The 25,892-nt window shown below is 36.0% G+C and overlaps 1 protein-coding gene across 5 annotated transcripts in view; it reads left to right on the top strand.

The window, feature by feature from the left end:
* lhx9 (LIM homeobox 9) overlaps positions 1-18,221 on the top strand; it is a 30,239-nt gene extending 12,018 nt beyond the window's left edge. The window contains exons 1-6 of one of the 5 annotated variants that reach the window (XM_052124232.1): positions 6,334-6,367; positions 9,139-9,349; positions 10,023-10,225; positions 10,959-11,314; positions 13,934-14,136; positions 14,698-15,426. In XM_052124232.1, the coding sequence (XP_051980192.1) occupies positions 9,176-9,349; positions 10,023-10,225; positions 10,959-11,314; positions 13,934-14,136; positions 14,698-14,952 (1,191 nt within the window). In that variant the 5' untranslated portion in view covers positions 6,334-6,367; positions 9,139-9,175 and the 3' untranslated portion in view covers positions 14,953-15,426. Of the gene's footprint in view, positions 1-6,307; positions 6,368-8,880; positions 9,350-10,022; positions 10,226-10,958; positions 11,315-13,933; positions 14,137-14,697; positions 15,427-17,418 lie in introns of those variants that run through there. The other 4 variants (XM_052124233.1, XM_052124234.1, XM_052124231.1 and 1 more) reach the window with 4 other exon arrangements.
* Positions 18,222-25,892: the final 7,671 nt, after the last annotated feature.

Here is a 25,892-nt window from a genome sequence, read left to right on the forward strand (position 1 = left end):
TCATACTATATCATTTTAGTCCTCCTCTAATCAAATTTACCATTGGTTCATTAGCAGTTCATTCAGGACAGACATAGCGTGTGACACTTGTGTTCTGGCTTCAAGCACACCATGCTCTCTAACTGATAATTCCCTCTGAATTGAATCCCACCCAAGCTGCCATGGAGCTTCAGTTCCTGCATCTGCAGAGCTTTGGAGTCAGTCACATGACCTTCAGCTAGAGCATATGCTACAGCTGAGTCCATGCGCTGCTACTTTTCTAGAAGCAGAGGGACAGTCTGCCTGGACCAGCATCCAAATATATCAGTGGTCCAGACAGACTGTCCTTTTCAGCTTCTGGGGACTGGGGGTAAACCACTGCAGCCCTAGCGCCACAGACCGCTGTTGCTTCTTGCCATTCAAGCACCCAGGCCAGGCAGAGGATGGCACGCATTGGCTTCTAGGAAAGGATGTTAGCCGGGTGATGGATGGAGAATCAGTTTCAGCATCTGGGCTGTCCCTCTGAGTGCCCGTGTGGGTGTGTGGTCGATTACTCCATTGTTGGCAGTGTTTGAGGTATGTGTTGAATCAAGCTGCAGCAGAGCAGCCCGTCTGGTCATGCAACAGAGACAATGTCATTCAGCCTTGGGGCTGAAGCCTTACCAAAGTAGTCAGATGGACAACCAGCTTCCCTGTGGTTGCACCAGTGCTCCTGATAAAGCTCACCACATCTGACTGACAGTGACAGGGCCAGATTCCTTTGGACAGGGCTGTAAATAACTGCACAAATCAGTAGGGCATCTCTCCAAAACCTCTCCCAGCATTCCAGCCAGACAGTCTTGCCATTTTATGCCATATGTGGCACCGTTCAATCTGGATCAGGTGGTCAACTCGTTCATTTGGAAACTTAACTTTGGATATTGTGAAAGGGTGAGGATTTGTGTTAAGAGCAGCCAATGTGATATTGTGAACTGTTGGCTGACGATTTGTGACTATGTGCAATTAATACTTTCTTATACTTATTTGAATGGAGTCCTAAAAACTTGAGATGTATCTGAGATACAAAGTATCTAATGTGTAGTGCTCTTTTGAATATTTTATTGCTAAAGGACTTATGCAGCCTTCATGTGGAGTTGGAAATATCATAATTATGAGTTCCGAGCTCATGAATGACCAAGCGAAGTCATATTAACCAGTGGGGGAACTCAGAATTCTGGTTGCCGAGTTGTGGCATTGGAAGGGGCGTGTCAACATAAGATGTAAAGCAATAATTTTATGAAATCTGTTTTAGAGCTTTATTTCAACAGTGTTAATTGATTCTATATGAAATATTGTAGCCAATCATTTTTAATATAAAGACTCATGCTGCGTTCCAAATTACACACAGTGCATAGTACATATATAATATGTACTATGCACTCAGCCATGTAGTGTATGAATTTTCAAGGTATAGTATTGTCTCAAAAGGAACACTTTTTTACTGCACGGAAGCCTTTGCTGACGGAAGTGACGCTAGCTTTATCTCGTTAGCCAACCTCAGTTTAAAACTTGTATCTTAAACAATGTACGCTCAAACAGCTTGGGGCAATGGCAAAGCATTCAACTCACATTTTTAAGGAGCCGTATCCTCTGAAGTTTCGCTAGTTGCTACATTCTTGATTAATTACAACTGTTTTGTCAGACCAGCAGTGCAGCCAGGTAGCTCTGCACCTTCCACTATGTACGGCAATCTGAGAGCTCCGAGTGCATGAAGTGTCCAACATTCCACACTCTATTTTGACAGTTGAAAAAGTGCATCATCCTACTTACACTACAAAATGGCATTGAATAGTGCAATAGTGTGCGTTTTGGGATGCACCTACACCCTTTGTGTTTGTTTAAATTAAAATTAATTAATAATTAGCTAGATACAATGCATCAATAAATCATATACTTTGTGTAAATGTGATACAGATGTTTTCACTTGTGGTAATTCACTGACATAAGGAGCCGTAGAAGTTTGGCTTCTTCCATATTTTGTTTCTGACTTGATTGCATGACATGTCATGATAACAAATGCCTAATATGGATGTAGGAGCTTCCTAGGTGCACTTGAAGGAAGCATTACTTTACTTTAATATACTTATCTTAGACTTTCTCTAACTAACATTTATTGGCATTTGTTGATGTTTTAAATGAAATTAGATTTGCATTTGCATCCTGAAGGAAATGCCATATTCCTGGGTTCAGTCAAAGACTATTTAACAGAGATGGGCCTCTTCTAATAAAATGAATGGGAGAAATTGGAACAGTCAACAGATGTAGAACAAAAGTCCTGCCTTACTTGTAAAAGAACCTTTTAGATACAGACGTCACATGTCAATCACCTCGAGAATGCATGCGCATTTGCTGTACAAGCCAGGAAAATTGCTTTTTGTGTAATCTGGGGTAAAGAAGTACAATTTATGATTCCAATGTTGTCAGATTTTACTTCTGATTTTAAATGTTTTTTTATCATAATAAATATTTTTTTAGATTTCGGTGTTCCCCCATTCAAGTAGATGGGAGCTGCACTTTCTGGACTAGAAATAGCTTCCCAAAAGCATTCCAAAGATGGCCGCCAGTGGACTGACATTCTAGAAAGACTGGTTGAATACATGTTAAGTTCAATCAACAGCATTTGTGGCATAATGTTGATTTTACCACAAAAATCGACTCATCCCTCCATTGCTTTAAAAAAAAAAAAGAAAACATTGAAGTTTTAGTGAGGCACTCACAATGGAAGTGAATGGGGCCGATTATGGAGGGTTTCAAGTTGTAAACGTGAATCTTGTAATTTTATAAAAGCCCTTTAATCCTGTTAAAACTTGTGAATTGAGGTAAAGTTGTCTAAACAGTTGTTTTTGAGGGATTACTGGGTTTACAGCATTTACAAAGTTGAAAAATTGGAAATATGTTTACACAGATAAGGTTAGTAAGATATGTTCTCACACTAAAATCATGCGAACATGCATATTGTTTACATCTTGTGGCTTAATGAAATGGTTTATGGATTGGCCCCATTCACTTCCAACCTTACAAAAATCTAGAGTTCTGACAATCCTTACGCAGGTACACCTCTGGAAAACATTTGCATGTGAAAATAATAAGTGGGTAATTTGTGGGAGGTTTGTCAGAACTCAGTGCCTTATTACAGGCCTAGCCCAACATTTTTCTTCTTTTTTTATTTTTGTAAATTAACAGTATAGAACAAAATGCTGACTTGCGAGCTTAAATTGTATTTAACTCAGAATATTCCTTTAAGTATAAAGTTTGCAAAAACAAAAGATCGGTATGACACCTAAGTTATCTAAAAAAATTAAATGGTGGCTGTACATTCATTAACATTAAGGGAATTCATTGCAAAAGTTTATTACTTCAGTTAATGGTTAAAAAAAAATACCTAAATAGAATGTTTGATTGTAATGCTACCATGCAAGCGCTGTAATAAGGTGGACTTTATTTCACTGCACTACTGCTTGGAAGACCATTTACTAATAGCATAGGATAATAAAACATTTGATTAAAAAAAATAAAAAAGTAAATTTAGGATAATGGTCCAAGAGGGATACAGCTTTAAAAACAAGAAAAGGAAAAAAGGATAGAAGCAAAAAAAAAAAAAAAAAAATATGTTGGTTAGGCAGCAGTTGGACTGTAGGGACTTGCTATATGCTATGGAGCCATCCTCCATCTGTCAACACAGGGAGCTGTGATTCTTGCATCAGCAGAGCAGGGCTCAGCATCAAGAGAAATGGGGTGAGGAGGGAGGGAGAGTGAGAGCGAGCATGTCTGTGTTTAAGAGAGATGAAGAGAGAAATTTTAACATAAGCTAAATTCTCATCAGGCACGCTAGACTGAACGGGGCTCTTCGAATCAAAGCATGACACACCGGTGAGCAGCATCTGCTCTGTGGCTTTGTTGCCTCTTAAAAAAGTGTACTATGAAGGCTCTGGAGAAATATTTGTCCATCTAAAGTTTGTAAATATTTGTTTCCTGATTCAGCAGTCACATTTGGTTAATAAATGGACATGGTTCATTTGTAATTGACTTTGTCTGGGATTGGGATTTCTTCATTTACTCATCCTTATGTTGTTGCATTGCTGTTGGTGAACTGCTAGAAGCTAAGATCTGAATATTTAGGATTTGTTTAAGATTTGCAATACTCGTAAAACCAAATAACTTAAGAATGTTGAAGTGTCTATGACTTGGTTAGCAACAACTGAGATTTGAGAACTGAGATTGAGAACATTTATTTATTTAGACTGCATGTCTGTAACAAACCCTTGCTGTTAATCTTTAAAATAGGCTCATGTTGGAAATTCTATGTGGTATTTCAACCAGAACGTGTTTGGTATTTAGGCCTAAGCCTCTTCCCATCTGACTTGCATGGTATAAAAGGTTGCCTGCAAGCCTTTTACTTTAATGAGAACACAAAGGTAGGATGGTAAACCTATTAAAAATAAATCACTCAAGATATGATGGCCTTCACTTAGCCTATTCAAAACTATCAAACGCTCTCCATTTTTCATTCAGCCATGTTGCTGTACTAGTCTACTGAAGTGTTATAAAGAAATGTTTGAATATTTAGGATGTTATCAGGACTAGCTTATATGTTATGGTTCTGCGTAAGATAGACCAGATTCTTGTATTGGACAAATCACTTCTTGCAGTTTACATGCATTTCCCCAAAATAAAGTGAGCAATTCCCTCTACAAAGCACTGTGATACATCTGCAAAATTGCCTACTGAACAGGCGCAGAGACTCTAGAGCACATAAGGTTTACCTTTACCCTACCTTTTGTAGTTTTGCCTGGTGATTTTTAACAGCAGTTGGTTTTCTGAGTTGGCAGCCCAACGATTATCTAAAGCCTTAGTCTTTCAGCTATGAAATGTATTACTATTCCAGCAGATGTAATTGTAACAAAACTGTGTATTATTTATCACACACTGTAAAGACTTGACCTGCGGTTGTTAAAAGAATATTCCAGGTTCGATACAAGTTAATCAACAGTATTTCTGGCATAATGTTGATTAACGCAAAAATTAATTTCGACTCGTCCCTTCTTTCCTTTAAAAAAAAGGAAAAGGAAAAATCGAGGTTACAGTGAGGCACTTACAATAGAAGTGAATGGGGGCCAATTTTTGAAAGGGTTTAAATGCAGAAATATGAAGCTTATAATTTTATAAAAGCACTGACGTTAATTCTTATGTTAAAACTCATGTATTATTTGAGCTGTAAAGTTGTTTAAATAGTCATTTTTACAGTCGTTTTAGGGTTTGTTGACAATAAATCGTCATGGCAATGAACTAATTGGCTATAACTTTACACAGAAAAAGTTAATATGTGTTAACACGCATATTGTTTACGTCTTATGGCTATTCTTTTGAAACAGTGAGTATTTTAACGTTTACAGATTGACCTCCATTCACTTCCATTGAAAGTGCCTCACTGGAACCCAGATGTTTGCTTATTTTAAAGAAAAGGAGGGGCGAGTCAAAACATTTTTTGTGGTAATCTATATCATGTCACAAATGCTGTGGCCTGAGCTTAGCATCACTGTAAAAATATGTCTGTAATTTTAACAGTAAAAGACTGTAATAGTGCTACAGAAATAAAACGTCAATTGATTAATGAACATGAACTGTAAAATATACAGTAACATTTTTTAAATATATTTTAAAAGACAATACGGTAGTTTTTACAATAAAATGTCAAATAGATGTAAAATGTATGTATAATTAATTAAATTAAATGAATCCTGTATAATTAATGGTAAAAAACAAAAATCATTGTTTAACTAGAGACATAATTTTTTACTGTAAATTATTGTTAAAATTGTTAGAATTGTGCGTTCCCACAATTCCCTGCATGACCAATCATATTTCATTATATTTTATGGGATTCTTCTTATTTTTATCATCAGTTACGTACATTTGGGTGTTTAGTGTTTGTGGGTGACACTGAGTCTCTGCTTATTGGTCATTGCTCCTGGAAGAGCAATTTAGGAAATGTGTCATCATATGACATCAATATCATATCAAACCAACTAATTAACAAACGTTTAATAGTTAAAACGGTTATAAAGAGGAAACGGAGAACATTTTTCTATCTGTAGCTTACATGTTTACCAGCACATCTCGAGCGGGCCCAGTGTGTATGATTAAACTAATGTAGGCTCATATTCGCGCGCATGTATGTTAGGTGCTCGCGCTGGATTTGTTGTAATTGACACTCACTCTGGGATGCGAGACACAAGGAACAGCCCCCATCTGCTGGTAGATCGCTCTTATCTTACCCCCCGCCGCCGTCTGCACTTCGTCCATACCTTTCTCACAGCTTGGGCTTTAGGACGGCGCCCACCGGCTCACGGTAAAATCGCTTTTTGTGTTGTTTATAGGTGCATTGGTGTACTGCTTCTAATCAAGGAGGATACATTTTGCAGGTTTGCATAACTGGCGTGGTTTCCAAATGCAATTTGCACATATGACATGTGAGACAGGTAAAGATCAATGCAACGTAAGAATTAACTGATGATCGAATTTGTTTTTTTGTTTTGTTTTTTTGTTTTTTGCGGATGTTGTGCATAGGCTATGTTGAGTCCGAACCTGTATCAATTTGGACGATTGAAGCAAGTTTGGTTTATTTGTTTCGTTATTCAATTATAATGATGACCAATTGTGTTATTAATATAAATAAACTGAAATATTACAATTAATATTTAACTGTGACAGCAGTTGCTTATTATTCGTTTAAAAGAGGCGCGAGACACGTGGTCCTCTTAATGAAAACTATAGGCAATATAGTGCATAAAACATATGTTTTGCTTAAGAAAATAACCCAATTTGCTGACACAGTGATAAGTTAGGCTTATTACAAGAGTAAATCATTGGTTGCTTAAATACACTATGGATCTAGTGAGGCTATACACAATAAACTAATGTTTTCGATGAAAAATTCACTTGTAAAATACTGAGATAGACAAAATGTAAATTAAATAGCAATTACATCGCATTATACAGACAGATTACAAACACTGACAGTGTAGTCTGCTTTGAAGACTTATGCAAAAGGGGTTATATTAAGCCTATTGTATTTTAGATGTTCACATTTGGGGTTTTGTGTTAAAAATGTTTTCAGTTTGATCAAATTAAAACGCACTGCTCTCATACAGATCATTTTGTCTTTTATTTACGTGCGATATAGCCTAGCCAACCTTTTGGGGGTTTTTTTCCGTAAATTTGAATCAAGTTGACAGATTGATAATTACCTCCGAAAGGAGAAGCACGATGAGGAGCTTTTAGATCTCTTAAGTAGCTACCAAACTAATTTATGGATTTCTTCAACTGGGAGAAATAGTTCCTGAATAGTGATTTATTAGGGCACGAATAAATAATAATACAAAATATATATGTTTTTATTTTATTTATTTTTTTAACGAATATAATGTATTCCAAGGCTAATTAACCAAGGAAGAAATGGAAGAATGAAGCAAAGAGAACGAACAAATGTCAAGAAAGCAGCTATCTGTCAAACCCAGTGAGATTTCCAAATTTTATTAACATTGAAACCTGAAGTCCCGCTGATTTATAAAACAAAAAGATGGCAAATCTTAATTTTTAAAATGATAAATAAATAAATGAAATAAAATGTGAGAATGCTATGTTCATGGTAGTATAATTCGTAAAATTGAAGAAGAAATAAAACGGGCATTATGCAAAAATGTAAAGGCATCAATAAAATGAGCTGAATTCAAATCGCATACATTGAGAGTCTATCATTATGTTAGATGGTTTGGATTCGCTGTCTAGGTGCTAATCGTTGCATATTTACTACATTTAAATATTTGCATTTAATGGCAGCTATACGATTCCTTGTATGGAGTCAAATATAAAAGAAACTCGCATTTGAGATACATTTGACATTTGACACCGTTATCTTAAAATCAAAGAATCTCCTCCTAACATCATCGCTCCCCCTTCTTTCACTCTCTCCTTCTTTCTATCTGTTTCTCCCACAAACAAACACACACACACACCTTAATGGCAGTTTGACAACATTTGAAATCATGCCACCATCGCAGCTTCATTTCGATCTTTGGTCCACTTTCATGTTAGTTTTTTTAGACTATTATATATGAGCCTATTCAATTATTTCTGAATTTATGCCATTTAATTTTACATTTCAAAATAAACGTGGTTTGTTATTTTGACTTTCTTCTAATTAGCACTATTAGAAAATACACTGCTGCCACACAAGTAATATCAAATTGAATTTTGAAGGCCTTTGCCTAGTTGTATGCCTATATTCTGAACCTGCCTATATTCTGAACTGAAACGAAACTGAAAGATGCAACTGTTTCAGGAGTTTAAATTACAGATGGGTTGTCAGACATCCACGCTTTCAACTACAATCAATAGCCTGTCATTTACAAAAAGCAAAACGCGACACAACAGGAAAAATTCCAAAGCTACATCCAATTTCTCACGAAGACGCAACATTAGGCTATTTAAATGGCATGACTTTCAGTATTCCCAGTACTCATTAATTCAATACTTATTTAATTACAAGACTGTAACTTGCTATTTAGTAAAAAGGCAAAGCAGAAATGCATTTAAGTAAAAGTTCAAATAAACCCTTAATGGGAGGAAAGAAAAGAAACCCTTACAAAAATTGACAAAGTGGCAAAACACCAGCTTAAAAGAAGTAAAAGGTCTATACCAAGTGCTTTCCACGCTCGTGTTGCCCATCACCACCGGTTTGAAGAGAGAGTGACAGGTCTTTGTTGGTGAATAGAAATCAGTGGCATTGGAGAGAGGGAGGACTCCTCCTACCCAATTACCCAAGCTGGGCAGGCGTTTGCTCTCTTCACAAATAGGACACAGGATCCCTAACACACACAGTCCCAAACCTGACTTTCAAGCATTCGGATCCCCAGTAGGAGATTGGGACTATCTGTAATCTGACGCGTAAACATCCTTCAGACTTCTGGTTTGCTTTATATCGTCCGGACTATACTTTTTTACCCCCCTCCTGCTTAGCAAGACATTGGAGAAGTGGACTGGATCCTGCCAACAAATTCCACCTTATCTGTCTGCTCTGATAAAGATATTTATTGCATTTGTGTGAATTTGTTGGTGCAGATCATTTCGGATGTTTTAAGGATCCGGCAAGCTGTATATGGAAGTTGTGGGGTGCAAGGTGAAAGAAAACAGTTGCACTTTGCGTCCAGCAGCCATGCTTTTCCACGGCATCTCTGGGGATCATATTCAAGGGATCATGGAGGAGATGGAGAGGAGATCTAAAACGGAGTCTCGCCTGGCTAAAACCGTACAGATGAACGGGCGAGAGACGGTAGGATTTGGTATTTAACCGGATATTTTCTATTTGGCTACATTTGGGGTCTCCTTAAATTGTTCAACTTTAGCACCCCGTTTTTCGGCACTCGTAACAGCTTGTAACCAACTTCCAAAAAGCATCGCTGAGCCGAAAATAAGTTTAATGTCGGATATATATATATTTTATATATATATATATTTTTTTGTGGCTATAATAACGAGCATCTAGTACCATACAAAAAAATAAAAAATAAATCATATCCAGTACGAAAAATTAGGCCTATCATTTGTCAAATAAATTGTATAGGCTAATACGGATTTTTTTCAACTATTAGGCTAATATTATAGTCGTCGTTATTATTATTATTCTCATCATCATTATAGGCTATTCATTTTTTTTAATTATTATATAATTGCAAAGTACATTTTACACATCTTAAATTAAGTGGGTGGAGCCATGCATAGCATCTACTTTTGATTTAGTAAATCGGTTCAAACATGCAGTTCTCATTCTGTTGACAGTCAAACATGGAAAAACGCCCACATGCATACGATTTAATTTAATCAGTCTACAGTTATATTTTGTTATAAACACGTCAAACCAATGAATGTGAGATATTTTGATCATCAGCTCGTAAACTTTCACTCACACCATCACTTTTGCTTTATTTATTTTGTATTTCTTGAAGACGATGCCCTCCATGAGTCCAGAGAAGCCTGCCTTGTGCGCCGGCTGCGGTGGCAAAATCTCCGACAGATACTACTTACTCGCCGTTGATAAACAGTGGCATTTACGGTGTCTAAAGTGTTGTGAATGTAAACTGGCCCTCGAGTCCGAGCTGACGTGTTTCGCAAAGGATGGCAGCATTTACTGCAAAGAGGATTACTACAGGTAAGAGCACACTTTGAGGCTTGAATAATGTAGTACTAGGCCTGTTTAGTAGGCCTTATAGTTAGTAGGGTTAGATACGTGTTGTGACAAATATAAAAACAATTTGACACACAAAGAGAGATTACAAAACTTTAAAAAGTGGTGCCAGCAGAGCAAAAAAGCAAGCTATTGATAATGACCTGGAGTGATTGAGTTTAAACCCAAGCTGGTCTTAATGCACATGTAATTAATTCATGCTTACATTAAATAATGACTAAAATGTTTAAAATGTGTGTAAATAATAATAATAATAATAAAAGCTAACAGTTTTATGGCCAACCAAAACGACCAAAACAATTTCATTTTAAAGGAAAATCTAGGCTAATCTCTTCAAAATACTTTTGGGCTCAAAGCTATGCTAATAGGCCTAATGTTATGTTAGCAAATAATTTTGTGAGCAAAAATTATTACAAAAAAGTACTACATTATATACATAAAGTGGAAAGCCACTTGACACCTAAATGTACTAGTAACACTGCAAAATAACTTTCATTAATAACAATAAGAAACATTACTTCATTTTAGGCTAATCCTTAACAGATCATTAGTTAATGTGTATTCAAAACCAATGAGAAACTTTCATATTTCATATTTGAAGGTCTAAAACCTTTTTCGTGATTTAATGAAAGTTATTATAAAGGGTTAGTGATCTATATTATATTTCTTTGATTATAAATGACGTTTACTGTTTCAGAAGGTTCTCCGTGCAGAGATGTGCCCGCTGCCACCTCGGGATCTCTGCCTCAGAAATGGTGATGCGTGCCAGGGACTCTGTATACCATCTGAGCTGCTTCACCTGCACCACATGCAACAAAACACTGACCACGGGTGACCATTTTGGCATGAAAAACAACTTAGTTTACTGCCGGGTTCACTTCGAGACCATTATTCAGGGAGAGTATCACCCTCAATTGAACTACGCTGAATTAGCATCCAAAGGCGGAGGGCTCGCGCTGCCTTACTTCAATGGCACCGGCACGGTGCAGAAAGGAAGACCTCGGAAGAGAAAGAGTCCAGCGATGGGGATAGATATCGGCAGTTACAACTCAGGTGAGATGTTTATCAGTAGCAGTTCAATGGCCCAATTGAAGACCGATATTAAAGATGACTATTATTAATATACTATTATTAATATTCTTCTAGGCTACTATTATTCAGTTCAATGGCCCAGTTGAAGACAGATAATAAGGATAGATGAATGATGACCAAAAATAAAACAAAGTGGCCTCAAGTAGCCTACTTCCATTTTAGTAACAATTTGTATGACATTGTTTGTGCTATATAGTGTAATAAGCGCTGAACAATTTTAACGAACAACTTATAGCTAATCATTTGCATAATAGCTTATTGTTGGCCTATTACCATTATTATTATTACATTGTAATTATTGTACATATAATACAATTACATTAGGCCTATAGTAATATAGTAATAATAATATAGTTGTAGATTAGAGCTTATTTTGGTATCTGATTTCATTTTCACAACAGTGCGTGCTGCAGCAGTCAAGCTTATTAAGTAAGTCAAAATTACCGCCGGGTTTCTCTTGTTGTTGATTGGAGCTGATTAATTATAGGCCTAGCTCATTAGTGCGTCATCAAACATCTCATTAGAACATCTCTCAGGGGTGAACTCATGACCCAACCCCACGTTCAGGGACCTTAGCAATTGAATATCAATTGCCGACAGGCACATATATATGCCCTTATTTGATCAGCGGGCCCGCATTATTTCACGTTCCTCGAATTATTATTTTTATTAGATATTTTTTTTAATTTATTTTTTCAATTCAGACACAGAACGTCATAATGCATCCCCGCTGCGCCTGTTTTGTTGGGGCTGTTACAATTACTGTCTGCTTGGAAAAATTTGGCTTTGTGTGCCAAGTTTCTGCCGTTCTTCGTGAATGGAGAGAAATAAGGGTAATCTGCCTGTTAATTGTTCTCCGTTAATTGAATTTGACGTCGGAATCTCTGGCTCTCAGCCAACTCTGATTCAGCCACATTAAGGTCATCGATGTTCTCAGGACACAAGGGTGCACACAATTCGCTTACGACATTATTACATGCACGCAGAACAATCCGAATTTAAACAGTTTTACGTTTTATAGATTCTTCAACACACCGTCCTGTTGTGAAGTTAGTATTATTTTCTATAGACCTACACTTGAAGTTTGTCTTCCAAAATTAAGCGGTCGTCAGTATAGTTTCCAGCTATATCGTTAATATAATTTCTGTGTAAAAACTTGCAATTGATTGCATTATTAGCATTATTATTATTAGACTGTTATTATTATTTCTTTAGCTTTTTATATATAGGCTATTTAATATTACCCGTGGTTCAGTTTTTCAATTTATGTTTGTTTTATTATTTTTTCTCAGCAATCTTTTTCTAATTTATTGTCTCTTTTTCTCCACCCTATTATTGTTTTACATATAAACGTTTTTACTTTTAAACTTATTTTAACTTTATTATTATTACATTTAAAATATTGCACATTGAAATGCAATTACATTGTAGTATATAGGCCTAGTTATAAAAATATAGATGTTAGCGCTTATTTTGTTATCTAATTTCATTTTCGTGATTGTAACGTGCTGCACGTTATATATATAGGCCTATATATTGCATTTGAACATTATATAGCGTTCATAGCATTCAAATGAGATATAAAACTATATGCAACGATCGACTTGTTGCATAGATATTTGCAGATAGAGACCTCTGGTGGCATAAATGGAATGTGGGTCGTGAAGGCAACATGAATCAGAACATTTTGTTCACGAGCTCCTAGTAACAATGTTCAAATTAATTCTTGCTTGCATTTGGTATTATCACTGCTGTAAATACAAAAGTAAATAGAGCATTAATCTAATTAATTACCACATTAATCAATTTGAGCAGTGTACTGCATAAGGTTTCAACCATTAAAACTGTCACGTTTCAAATAATAAATGATGTCAGCATTGGTTTTTTATTAGTTTTTTTTGGGCACGGGTTAATATGCAGTTTGCAGGTATTAATAGCGATACATTTTCAAACGTCATAAATTATCGAGCGCGGTAAATTAAGATGAATTGAAAATTAAATGAAGTTTCAAATGCAGGGTAATTGGGCGCCACAATTCATTTAGAACCCCCCTCCCACACACACACAAAAAAAAAAAAAAAAAACACAAATCGGATGAGTTTTGTAATAATTTGTAATTGTGTCTTTCAAGCAGTTGAGTTAACTTTATGTAATATTAGTGATATCTGTCAGTGAATATTCAGGAATATAGATCACTTTAAATGACACTAACTTACATGATTGTCCACTCAATATCTCTTTAAAGGCACCTTTGCAATTTAAAGAACAAGGTGCTTTGTATTCTCGTAATCATGCATATGAAGTTAAATACAACTGTACTAAGTATTGAAAATGTTTGAATTGTCTCTTTTAAATACCAGTTTTCTCTGCTCTCTTACATATGTAAATATGCTTATGTCACCCAATATTATTGAAGTTCTTGATTGTATCACAAGCTTTATATGTATCGCATTGCATTGTAACCGATGTAGAGTTTATATGACCATACATGTAGGCTATAGAAATAAATATAATCTTATTCAATCTTGGGTCAATCTCGTTTTCACAGTTCTTTGTTTCTGCCCTGTTCTTGACACTCAGGTTGTAATGAAAACGAAGCAGACCATTTGGATCGGGATCAACAGCCCTACCCTCCTTCCCAGAAATCCAAACGCATGCGTACATCGTTTAAACACCATCAGCTTCGGACCATGAAGTCCTACTTTGCCATAAACCACAACCCTGACGCCAAGGACTTAAAACAACTTGCCCAAAAGACAGGCCTGACCAAGAGAGTTCTTCAGGTAAGCATTGACCTATCTCACATCCATACCAATATTCTCATCGCATCCTTTCAGTTTTTATTCATCGTTAACACAGGGTCATTTTTGGTTGTTAAGTCATTTATTTACACATGTTGCAAGGCAATAGCTAGAAGTTGTTAGTGTTAGTCCAACATACTTCATTTGATTCTAAGCATTTTTAAATGGAGGCTTAATTCCATGGGCAATACTGGTGCACCGAGTCCAATGAGGAACCTTAAAAAAATACCTTAAAATGTGTAGAAATAGACACCAAGCATCATACAGACACTAATTAAAGGCGCTCAAATTTGGATTAGCCTGTGGATTTGGAAAATGGTCCATTATTTGTATATTTTCCAAAGCAATATATTGTTGAGGCCTATTAGCGCCTATCGATACTTATACTGCATTTCTTCATAAGCTCCTTACACTGTGGTTTTGTTTATTAGTAGTAAACTTTGAAATAAAATGATATTCAGATACATTATAAGTAAAGACAAAAATATGACAATAATTCGAAGCAAGCACAAAAAGAGTAAAGACACTGGGATTGGTTTGCAGGTTTGGTTCCAAAACGCACGGGCCAAATTCAGAAGGAACGTTTTGCGGCAGGAGAATGGGGTTGTTGATAAGGCTGACGGCACGTCACTTCCACCTCCCTCTTCCGACAGCGGTGCTATGACCCCACCCAGCACGGCCACCACACTAACTGACCTGACCAATCCCTCTATCACCGTAGTAACATCAGTGACCTCTAGTTTGGACAGCCATGAATCTGGGAGTCCCCCACAAACTACCTTGACAAACCTTTTCTAACACGGATTTGTCTTTTATCCCCCTTTATTTTCAGATTTGACTTTTTTTTATCTTTTTCTTTTTGCGCTTTACAAAATACCCCCTTCGGCAAACCGAAACAGACCTTTGGAAAATAATGTAAACAAAAATGAATGACAAGAAGACCTACTAAATGTGTAGCATTTGCAACCACGTGGCAGCTGAGATTATAGTACTTGTTTTTGTGTTAACACTTTTAGATCTGGGAAGTGCTTAAATTGGCACAGTGAGCACTTATACAATTGATATTCAGAGTTTGTGTTTTTTTACTTCTCTAAAAAACAAAAAAAAAACAACGTGATTTTCAGTTTTCCGTAACACATTAAATAAATATTTTTAAGTCAGGCTCAATCGGGAGCATTTGTGACAATGTTGATTACCACAAAAAATTATTTCGGCACGTCCCTCCTTTTTTTTTGGCACTTAGTACAGCGTGGCTCTTACAATGGAAGTGAATAGGCCAGTTTGTAAATAGTAAAATACTCACCGTTTTAAAATTATATTCACAAGACATAAACAATATGCATGTAAACATGATTTTAGAGCGAGAAAATCACTGATTAACATTTACTAATAATATTATATCCAATTTTACAACTTTGTTGCCATGACGTCTTAACTCTATAAAGCCTTGTACCCTAAAACTACAATTTAAACAATTGTAAAGCTAACATATTATACACTTTTTAACAGAATAATTAATGTATGGGCTTTTATAAAATTATAAGCTTCACATTTCTGTCTATAAACCCTCCAAAAATTGGCCCCATTCACTTCTATTGTAAGTGCCTTACTGTCAACTCAATTTGATAATTTTTTTAAAGAAAAGGAGGGATGAGTCACTTTTTTTTTTTTTTTTTTTTGTAGTAAACAACATTATGCCTTGTATTGAACCAAAAATATTCCTTTAAGAACCCACCAGATATACAAAAAAATGTACATACAGTACATAAGCATACATGCATTTCTAGTATATAAAATTTAAATATAATTTAAGCAACAACAAAAAAATCGTATTCCAGATTTGAAGATATTTTGAACTGCGATCTCTTGTATTCTGCAGGATTTAACAGAATTCCATTTGTTGAATAGGGAATGTTTTAGGTTCTAGCAAACGGCGATCATTCTAGACTTTTTATATCACAGTAGCCCTCAAGTCATAACTCAAATGCCAGGTGGATGCTGTAACCTCACTTTAGGTTCATTCTGTCACTGAGACAACTGAGTGATAGCTGTTCAAAATATTACCATCGAATCTTACCACAAAGTGGTGAAAATCAATTCTGTAGATTCTATTTTCAAGGATAAGCAAATAAATGCTCACTAACTAGATGGAAACCCAGTAAGATGCATATGACTGTGATTTGGGAATGCTAAGCTCTTCTTGATCTAATAAATTTGAAAAATTCAGAATTCAGGCTAATTAGAGGAGGAGAAATCAGTCACTTATTTTCTTCCCCCTGCTCAATATTCAAGCATATGCTTTTTAATTCTTTAAACAGACCAAAAAAAAAAACTATTTATTGTGGGCTTGGAGGCTCAAGTGCGGGATAGTTTAAGATCGGCCGGGCTCTTTGCTAGGGTGTAACATTTCCTTGTGTGATGACAAATTTGTTCTGTTGTAGAACAAAGTGGTACACTAGATCTACTTCATGAAGTAGATGCTTAACTCAGTTCTACTATGTGCCTTATGCGATAACTTGGAGAGAGTTAGTGAAATTCAGGAGATACATGTTTGTTTGTTCAATGATTTACATCCTTGGAACTAGTTTTGTACCGTTCTGTTTTTCATCAGATTTTTTGAAGATCTTTTTAATGGTGTATTCTGTTACAAGGGGGCAGCGATGTCATAGAAAGCAGTTGTGCACTCTTTCAGATCTAGTTGGTAAATCCGAGAATCATATATATTGATCTTCGTGTTAATAGTACAGTACGTGTTCTATCAAGATTGTCCATGTTTCCTTGTTTCTTGAAAAGATGGTGTATAGAAACTATTTCCCCTAAATATTTATGGACCAAACAAGTTGTTATATCTTATTAAATTTGTGTGAATAAAAAAATACTTTGCTTTACAAGAGTTTTATTTTTCATTACACCAACCATTTGTATGTTGCTTATCAGGATCAAACTTCTGCTCACACTTGATATGACATGACAGATCGAACAGATACCAAAACCAACTCCTTGCACATGTCTTGCTTTCTTTCTGACATCGATTTCGAATTTGATTCTGTTTGTTGTTACAAAGTAATGCCCCATGGATTTGAACCAAAGCCCTGTAGTCACAAGCGAATTAGAAAGAAAAATGCTTTTTAATGCATGAACATGGCTACTATATAAAGAAATACCAATCAAAGGAATGCTAGAAAGCATATAGTAAGAATTAAACCTCTCAAAGCAAGGTTGCTCTGTAGTTTAATATATTTTTACTTTATGATTTCTTTTCAGGGAGAACAAATCTTGGGGCATTACAGCCATACTTCACGACGTTTGAAAATTCCCTAAAGTATTTAACGAAGGGGGAAAACTTTGATCGGAATTCTTCACCATTGAAGACAAAGACAATTTTAGGATCAGATAATAGAGTGATAAAAAAAGCCAATCCACCAAACAAAGTAATTCCATTTTTTTTCTGTTTTAAAATGCTGTTTTGAATGTTAAAATCCATCTTTATAAGATAATTCACAACAAACTGGATATTATGACCTGTTAAAACAGTGTAATAATGACAACAAGGAAGAAAAGAGGCATTAAAAAAAAGTTGTACAGTATTGTAAATATAAATATAGAGCAGCCTTGCTCTAAGAGGCGACTGCAAGAGATGGGAGACTTTACACACACATGCACCCACATTCGCATGCATGTCTACACACATACACACAGACAACACACTTCCTTGATATTCTGCTTGCTGTTAAACATTCCTGTGTCACAACTGTCACTTATCATAAACACACAGCCTTCCTAAAACATGGCAGCAAAACGTCCAGCCAGGGAAAGCTGAATAGGGACACTATAGAACTCTTATGGAACACCTTAAAGAATAAAAAAAAGAACCACAAAATTATTCACATTTCTTTGCATGCACTTCACATCTTTCAGATGGATAATATTTTATAGTGATGTTTCATTTGTTGTCTATTGTATACTACAAGCTTTAAAAGGAATTAAAGTAAAGCCAAAACCCTACCATAAAAGGAGAGTAAAAAAGAAAAGGAAATCCCATGAAAGCATGCTTCATTTGACAATAAACTGGCTATCTTAGAAAACAATGCTTATTTTTGTCTAACTCATTCTGACAACATCCAGAAAGGCTACAGAGATGTCTTTGGGTCTAATATGATAGCTCTCTAAACAATGGATGTATATTATATCTGTGTTAAGGGATGGAAAATGGAGTTTTGGGCCACATGGGGGCCTAGTAAACAGAAAAGTGTTGAATTTCAGCTATGCCAGACATGTCAATGGAGCTCAGAGCTGCATCAATGATCAATGGTTTGTGTTGTATACCCTAAGTGTGGTGGATGACCAAAAAAAAGGACAATTTCTGCACTTTCTCTCACTGTGTCTCCCTGTGTCTCCTTTACACACTGTAGAAATGTTGTCAGGTCACCTGAAAGTGTGATTCATGTGGTAACATCTAAATTAACTTGTTTACTGGGAACATCTAAATAATGTGATTTTATTCAAGTAAAAGATATAATTTAATATGACTGTATCAACCTTAATTCATTAGGTTACATTAAAAAAAATGTTAAAAAAATTAATTCTCTTGCCAATTCCAGGCAGGAATTGCTCTTTACGGTAACAAGTGGATTTGTTTTACATTTTATACAGTGTCATACAGAACAATTCATATTTTTGATAAAGGTTAAAGGAATGTTAGAAGTTCAGCTCAATCAACAACTTTTGTGGCATAACGTTGATTATCGTATAAACTATCGATTTCGATTCATCCCAACTTTTCTTGGAAAAAAAAAAGCAAAAATAGAATAGAGCCAATATTTGGAGGGTTTAAAGGCAGAAATGTGAAGCTTATAATTTCAAAAAAGCACTTGCATTAATTTTTCTGTTAAAACTTGTATATTATACAGACAGTAAAGTTTTTAAATAGTTGTTTTTAATGGTAATTTTAGCGTTTATGGCATCACGTCGTCATGACAATGATTTACGAAGTTGTAAACTTTTATATAACTTTACACAGAAAATGTTTGTAAGTGATTTGTATCCCATTAAAATCATGTTAACACAGTATTTTAACATTTACCAACAGCCCCCAATCACTTAATGGCACAAATGCAATCAACATTATGCCACAAATGGTGTCGGCTGAGCTTAACTTGTATTGAACAATAATTTACTTGCTTCAGCTTCTGCTATTTAGCATTAGGAGGGCCTATAATAAAACTTACACAGGAATAAATCACAACAATAATCAAAACAATTAGTACAACCCCCAATATTAATACCATGATTAACGGAAACAAGTAAATGTTCACGCTGCAACCCCCCAATGTTCAAGCCAAATCTGCACCCTTGTGTATCTTCAGCAGAAAACAAATGAAGCTCTGTCAGGACATTATAATGGAAGTACACGGGTACCAGCAATACGACAGTCCAGAAATCACATTTAGGCAGCATTAAAGAAATCCAAGCAACTCCAGTCGATCAATCATTGAATTGATACGTTTGTGTAGAAAATAAATGGATAATTAAAATGTTAATAACTTTTAAAAAGCACTTCCAGCCAGCAGCTGACACGAAGCACGACGTAAGCGTGTCGGCAAGTTCACGTGAGAATTCGCAAGCAGCGCTTATTTACAAAAACGTCACGCAAGAGTTCGGCCATTTCAAACCGCATCAGAGACCTGGATGGAAGCACCAATTTAAAGTTAAAAACATTTGAATTATTGACTTGTTTCTTACATAAACCTGTCAATTCATGTCAGAAGAGATTCACTGATCGACTGGAGTCGCTTGGATTACTTTTATACTGCCTAAATGTGACTTATGGACCGTCAAAGTGCTGGCACCCGTGTACTTCCATTATAATGTCCTGACAGAGCTCCATCTTCTTCTAAAAATCTAAATTTGTGTTCTGCTGAAGAAAGACAGTCATACACATCTGGGATGGCATCAGGGTAAGTAAATACTGAGAGAATTTTCATCTTTGGGAGAATCTACGTGTCTCGCGTCAGTGCGTCAACGCAATGCTCAACGCCATCGTCGAGCACTGCTTTTTTGTTTTGATTTTACCGCCGGCATATCCCACGTAATAATACTTCATTGGAATTGTCCAGTAATCGTCGACTTCTGCTTTGAAAGGTAAGCAGCAACGGGTCTAATTTGAAATTGTTTACAACGCTTGATGGAAGCACAACATGGCGATGGGAAGGTAACACTTCACTCCATAGACTTCAATATTTTCGATAATGCGGCTGCTAGTCACGTGAATGCCCCTTGATACTCTACAATTTGGTAACTTGCTAAATTTAAGTAATGAATTCCGTAAACGTATACATCACATTCAGGAGTCAGTAGACTTTGGGGCAAATTCAGCAGCCAAGCTCCAGTGACTGTAGGGAATTCTTTGGAAAATGGAGGACCTTGTGAGAGATCAAAAGGAGGCGATGATGAGTCACGCTGGAGGAGTTTTCAAACAGCAATTGGAGGAGTGGCCTATCACCATAACCAGAAGCAAAGATGCTGTCCTCCAGTGCAGACAGCGATTACACGGAAATCACATGCACATTGTCACAATTGGAAAGGTTTGTGATTATTAAGTTGTTTTGTGGCATGTTCCTACTGAGCATGCTCTGCCTCAAACAGGCTGACTATAATTCATGCATTACACTGAGTGTTAGAGGAAATTCAAAAAGCTCTGTTATAGTAGCCTACATTTATAGTAATATATACTATACATTATGTATAATACATATGTAATATTGTACATGATACACAATACATACATGTACTACACTGTAAATAGTAGCCTACCTCACATAATGTTAAGGATATGCAATCTAATAACTTGAAATGAGAATGGACACTTACGGCTACAGATGTACAAAATGACTCTGTCAATCCATAGAAAAGAAAAATAACAAATAAGACGTCTTTAACATCTCAATTGTCTCTCCCACATTTTTTTGGCACCCTGGCACAAATAATTGAAGATACTACTTGCACACATAATTAAATACTAACAGTACAAGCGCATCACTGCAGCATGTTAATTGTATTTATTTAGAGTACCACAGACACACTACACCATCCCCTACCCCTTAACCTAACCCTAACCTCCTTTTACAAAAATGTACCATGATTTTACTACAGTAACCTTAGTATCACCATGGTATTTTGTAGTAAAATCACAGTAACCACAAAATTAAACATGGTTACTATATTAGTACCATAGTACTGTCCATCCAATACAAGTTGAAATTTAAATGAAATATAACTGAGACGTCCATTAAGTCCCATGAGCTATGAAAGAGAAACCTCCGAGCAATAAAATGTTTCTCGGGGAATCCTCAAAAGTGTCTCTCTGTTGAATATCAGAACACAGAGTGTTGTGTAAACAACTGACGTGTGTGTGATGTGGACTCAGATGCTCGTTTGACTGACACACTACAGTGAGTCTGGAAAGGACAAACACACACACACACACACACACACACACACACACCCAGACAGGTACATTGCAAATACACTGCTGAGATGAAAAAGCAAGAAGCCCAACGTCAGATGACGTGTACAGTCAACTTGGCACACTCGTACATACGTGTGTGTGTGTGTGTGTGTGTGTGTGTGTGTGTGCAACCAGACAGTGGCAGTTCCACACCAGTACCCTCTTATCCTTGGAAAGAGTTTCACTGCCGCCTACTCTGTCAAAAAAAACATGTAACACACAAACACACACACACACACACACACACACACACACACACACACACACACACACACACACACACACACACACACACACACACACACACACACACACACACAAAAACATGTAGAATCCCTGACCCTGAGGGCCTAGCAGTAGCAGCAGCTGCAGATAACGCATCAGAGATTTGTGAAAGTAAAGTTCAGAGATCAATGACTTACATGCAGGTTGGGCAAGTAGGTGGGAACACAGTCCCATTGCTCGCCAGTGAAAGCACATATGTAGCAGTGCATGCAGGTGTAAACAAATACGATGTACACCATAATGTGGCGTGGTGTTTACTCAAAAAAACTTAGGAAACCATTTCCACGCAGAAATTACATTTCACAGACCATATTTTAAAGGCTACACAATTATTTGTGTCTTTAATTAGAAATACTCAAGTAAAGTGCTTAAATGTTACTTCGTATATCATTGAATTAAGTGATGCTTTTAAAAGTGTAATAGCATTTAAATTATTTTTTAGCATAGTCACGTACCACATGACACACTGACACCTTCTCCAGGAATGCTTAATGCATGCTTTGTAGTTTTATTAGACAACATCACCTTGCATTAACAGCAATAGAAACAAAATCCAGAGGTGCACATGCAGACCTGAACACTTGGAGCACAAAACATGATGATGCTAACAATTAACAGATAATTGTTTCATCACAAACAGTGAATTTTAAGTAGAAAATGAACTTCAGACTTCACAAAACAATAGGTTAACAAACTTAACAACAAAATTGTGAAGAAAAAAAACAAAACAATAACAATGGTTTAAATCAACTACCAATGAAACCATGCAAGCTCATCATCTATCTATCTATCTATCTATCTATCTATCTATCTATCTATCTATCTATCTATCTATCTATCTATCTATCTATCTATCTATCTATCTATCTATCTATCTATCTATCTATCTGTCTGTCTGTCTGTCTGTCTGTCTGTCTGTCTGTCTGTCTGTCTGTCTCACTTTCTATCTATCTATCTAAATATCTATCAAGCAATCTGTCTCTCTGTCTGTCTGTCTGTCTCACTTTCTATCTATCTACCTATCTGTCTGTCTGTCTGTCTCACTTTCTATCTATCTATCTATCTATCTATCTATCTATCTATCTATCTATCTATCTATCTATCTATCTATCTATCTATCTATCTATCTATCTATCTATCTATCTATCTATCTATCTATCTATCTGTCTGTCTGTCTCTCTGTCTGACTGTCTCACTTTCTATCTATCTGTCTGTCTGTCTGTCTGTCTCACTTTCTATCTATCTGTCTGTCTCTCTGTCTGTCTCATTTTCTATCTATCTATCTATCTATCTATCTATCTATCTATCTATCTATCTATCTATCTATCTATCTATCTATCTATCTATCTATCTGTCTGTCTGTCTGTCTGTCTGTCTGTCTGTCTGTCTGTCTGTCTGTCTCACTTTCTATCTATCTATCTGTCTGTCTCTCTGTCTGTCTGTCTCATTTCTTTCTATCTATCTATCTATCTATCTATCTATCTATCTATCTATCTATCTGTCTGTCTGTCTGTCTGTCTGTCTGTCTGTCTGTCTGTCTGTCTCACTTTCTATCTATCTAAATATCTATCTAGCTATCTATCTGTCTGTCTGTCTCTCAGTCTGACTGTCTCACTTTCTATCTATCTGTCTGTCTGTCTCACTTTCTATCTATCTATCTGTCTGTCTCGCTGTCTGTCTGTCTCATTTTCTATCTATCTATCTATCTATCTATCTATCTATCTATCTATCTATCTATCTATCTATCTATCTGTCTGTCTGTCTGTCTGTCTGTCTGTCTGTCTGTCTGTCTGTCTGTCTCATTTTCTATCTATCTATCTATCTATCTATCTATCTATCTATCTATCTATCTATCTATCTATCTATCTATCTATCTATCTATCTATCTGTCTGTCTGTCTGTCTGTCTGTCTGTCTGTCTGTCTGTCTGTCTCACTTTCTATCTATCTATCTAAATATCTATCAAGCTATCTGTCTCTCTGTCTGTCTGTCTGTCTCACTTTCTATCTATCTACCTATCTGTCTGTCTGTCTGTCTCACTTTCTATCTATCTATCTATCTATCTATCTATCTATCTATCTATCTATCTATCTATCTATCTATCTATCTATCTATCTATCTATCTATCTATCTATCTATCTGACTGTCTCACTTTCTATCTATCTGTCTGTCTGTCTGTCTGTCTGTCTCACTTTCTATCTATCTATCTATCTGTCTGTCTGTCTCATTTTCTATCTATCTTTCTATCTGTCTGTCTGTCTGTCTCATTTTCTATCTATCTATCTATCTATCTATCTATATATCTATCTATCTATCTATCTATCTATCTATCTATCTATCTATCTATCTATCTATCTATCTGTCTGTCTGTCTGTCTGTCTGTCTGTCTGTCTGTCTGTCTGTCTGTCTGACTCACTTTCTATCTATCTATCTATCTATCTATCTATCTATCTATCTATCTATCTATCTATCTATCTATCTATCTATCTATCTATCTATCTATCTATCTATCTGTCTGTCTGTCTCTCTGTCTGACTGTCTCACTTTCTATCTATCTGTCTGTCTGTCTCACTTTCTATCTATCTATCTGTCTGTCTCTCTGTCTGTATGTCTCATTTTCTATCTATCTATCTATCTATCTATCTATCTATCTATCTATCTATCTATCTATCTATCTATCTATCTATCTATCTATCTATCTATCTATCTATCAATCTATCTATCTATCTGTCTGTCTGTCTGTCTGTCTGTCTGTCTGTCTCACTTTCTATCTATCTATCTAAATATCTATCAAGCTATCTGTCTCTCTGTCTCTCTGTCTGTCTGTCTCACTTTCTATCTATCTACCTATCTGTCTGTCTGTCTGTCTCACTTTCTATCTATCTATCTATCTATCTATCTATCTATCTATCTATCTATCTATCTATCTATCTATCTATCTATCTATCTATCTATCTATCTATCTGTCTGTCTGTCTGTCTGTCTGTCTGTCTGTCTGTCTCTCTGTCTGACTGTCTCACTTTCTATATATCTGTCTGTCTGTCTGTCTCACTTTCTATCTATCTATCTATCTATCTATCTATCTATCTATCTATCTATCTATCTATCTATCTGTCTGTCTGTCTGTCTGTCTGTCTGTCTGTCTGTCTGTCTGTCTCATTTTCTATCTATCTATCTATCTATCTATCTATCTATCTATCTATCTATCTATCTATCTATCTATCTATCTATCTATCTATCTATCTATCTATCTATCTATCTGTCTGTCTGTCTGTCTGTCTCATTTTCTATCTATCTATCTATCTATCTATCTATCTATCTATCTATCTATCTATCTATCTATCTATCTATCTATCTATCTATCTATCTATCTGTCTGTCTGTCTGTCTGTCTGTCTGTCTGTCTGTCTCACTTTCTATCTATCTATCTCTCTGTCTGTCTGTCTCATTTTCTATCTATCTATCTATCTATCTATCTATCTATCTATCTATCTATCTATCTATCTATCTATCTATCTGTCTGTCTGTCTGTCTGTCTGTCTGTCTGTCTGTCTCACTTTCTATCTATCTAAATATCTATCTAGCTATCTATCTGTCTGTCTGTCTCTCTGTCTGACTGTCTCACTTTCTATCTATCTGTCTCTCTGTCTCACTTTCTATCTATCTATCTGTCTGTCTCTCTGTCTGTCTGTCTCATTTTCTATCTGTCTATCTATCTATCTATCTATCTGTCTGTCTGTCTGTCTGTCTGTCTGTCTCATTTTCTATCTATCTATCTATCTATCTATCTATCTATCTATCTATCTATCTATCTATCTATCTGTCTGTCTGTCTGTCTGTCTGTCTGTCTGTCTGTCTGTCTGTCTCATTTTCTATCTATCTATCTATCTATCTATCTATCTATCTATCTATCTGTCTGTCTGTCTGTCTGTCTGTCTGTCTGTCTGT

Source organism: Xyrauchen texanus, chromosome 50 (assembly GCF_025860055.1).
Source record: "Xyrauchen texanus isolate HMW12.3.18 chromosome 50, RBS_HiC_50CHRs, whole genome shotgun sequence".
Classification (NCBI taxonomy): domain Eukaryota; kingdom Metazoa; phylum Chordata; class Actinopteri; order Cypriniformes; family Catostomidae; genus Xyrauchen; species Xyrauchen texanus.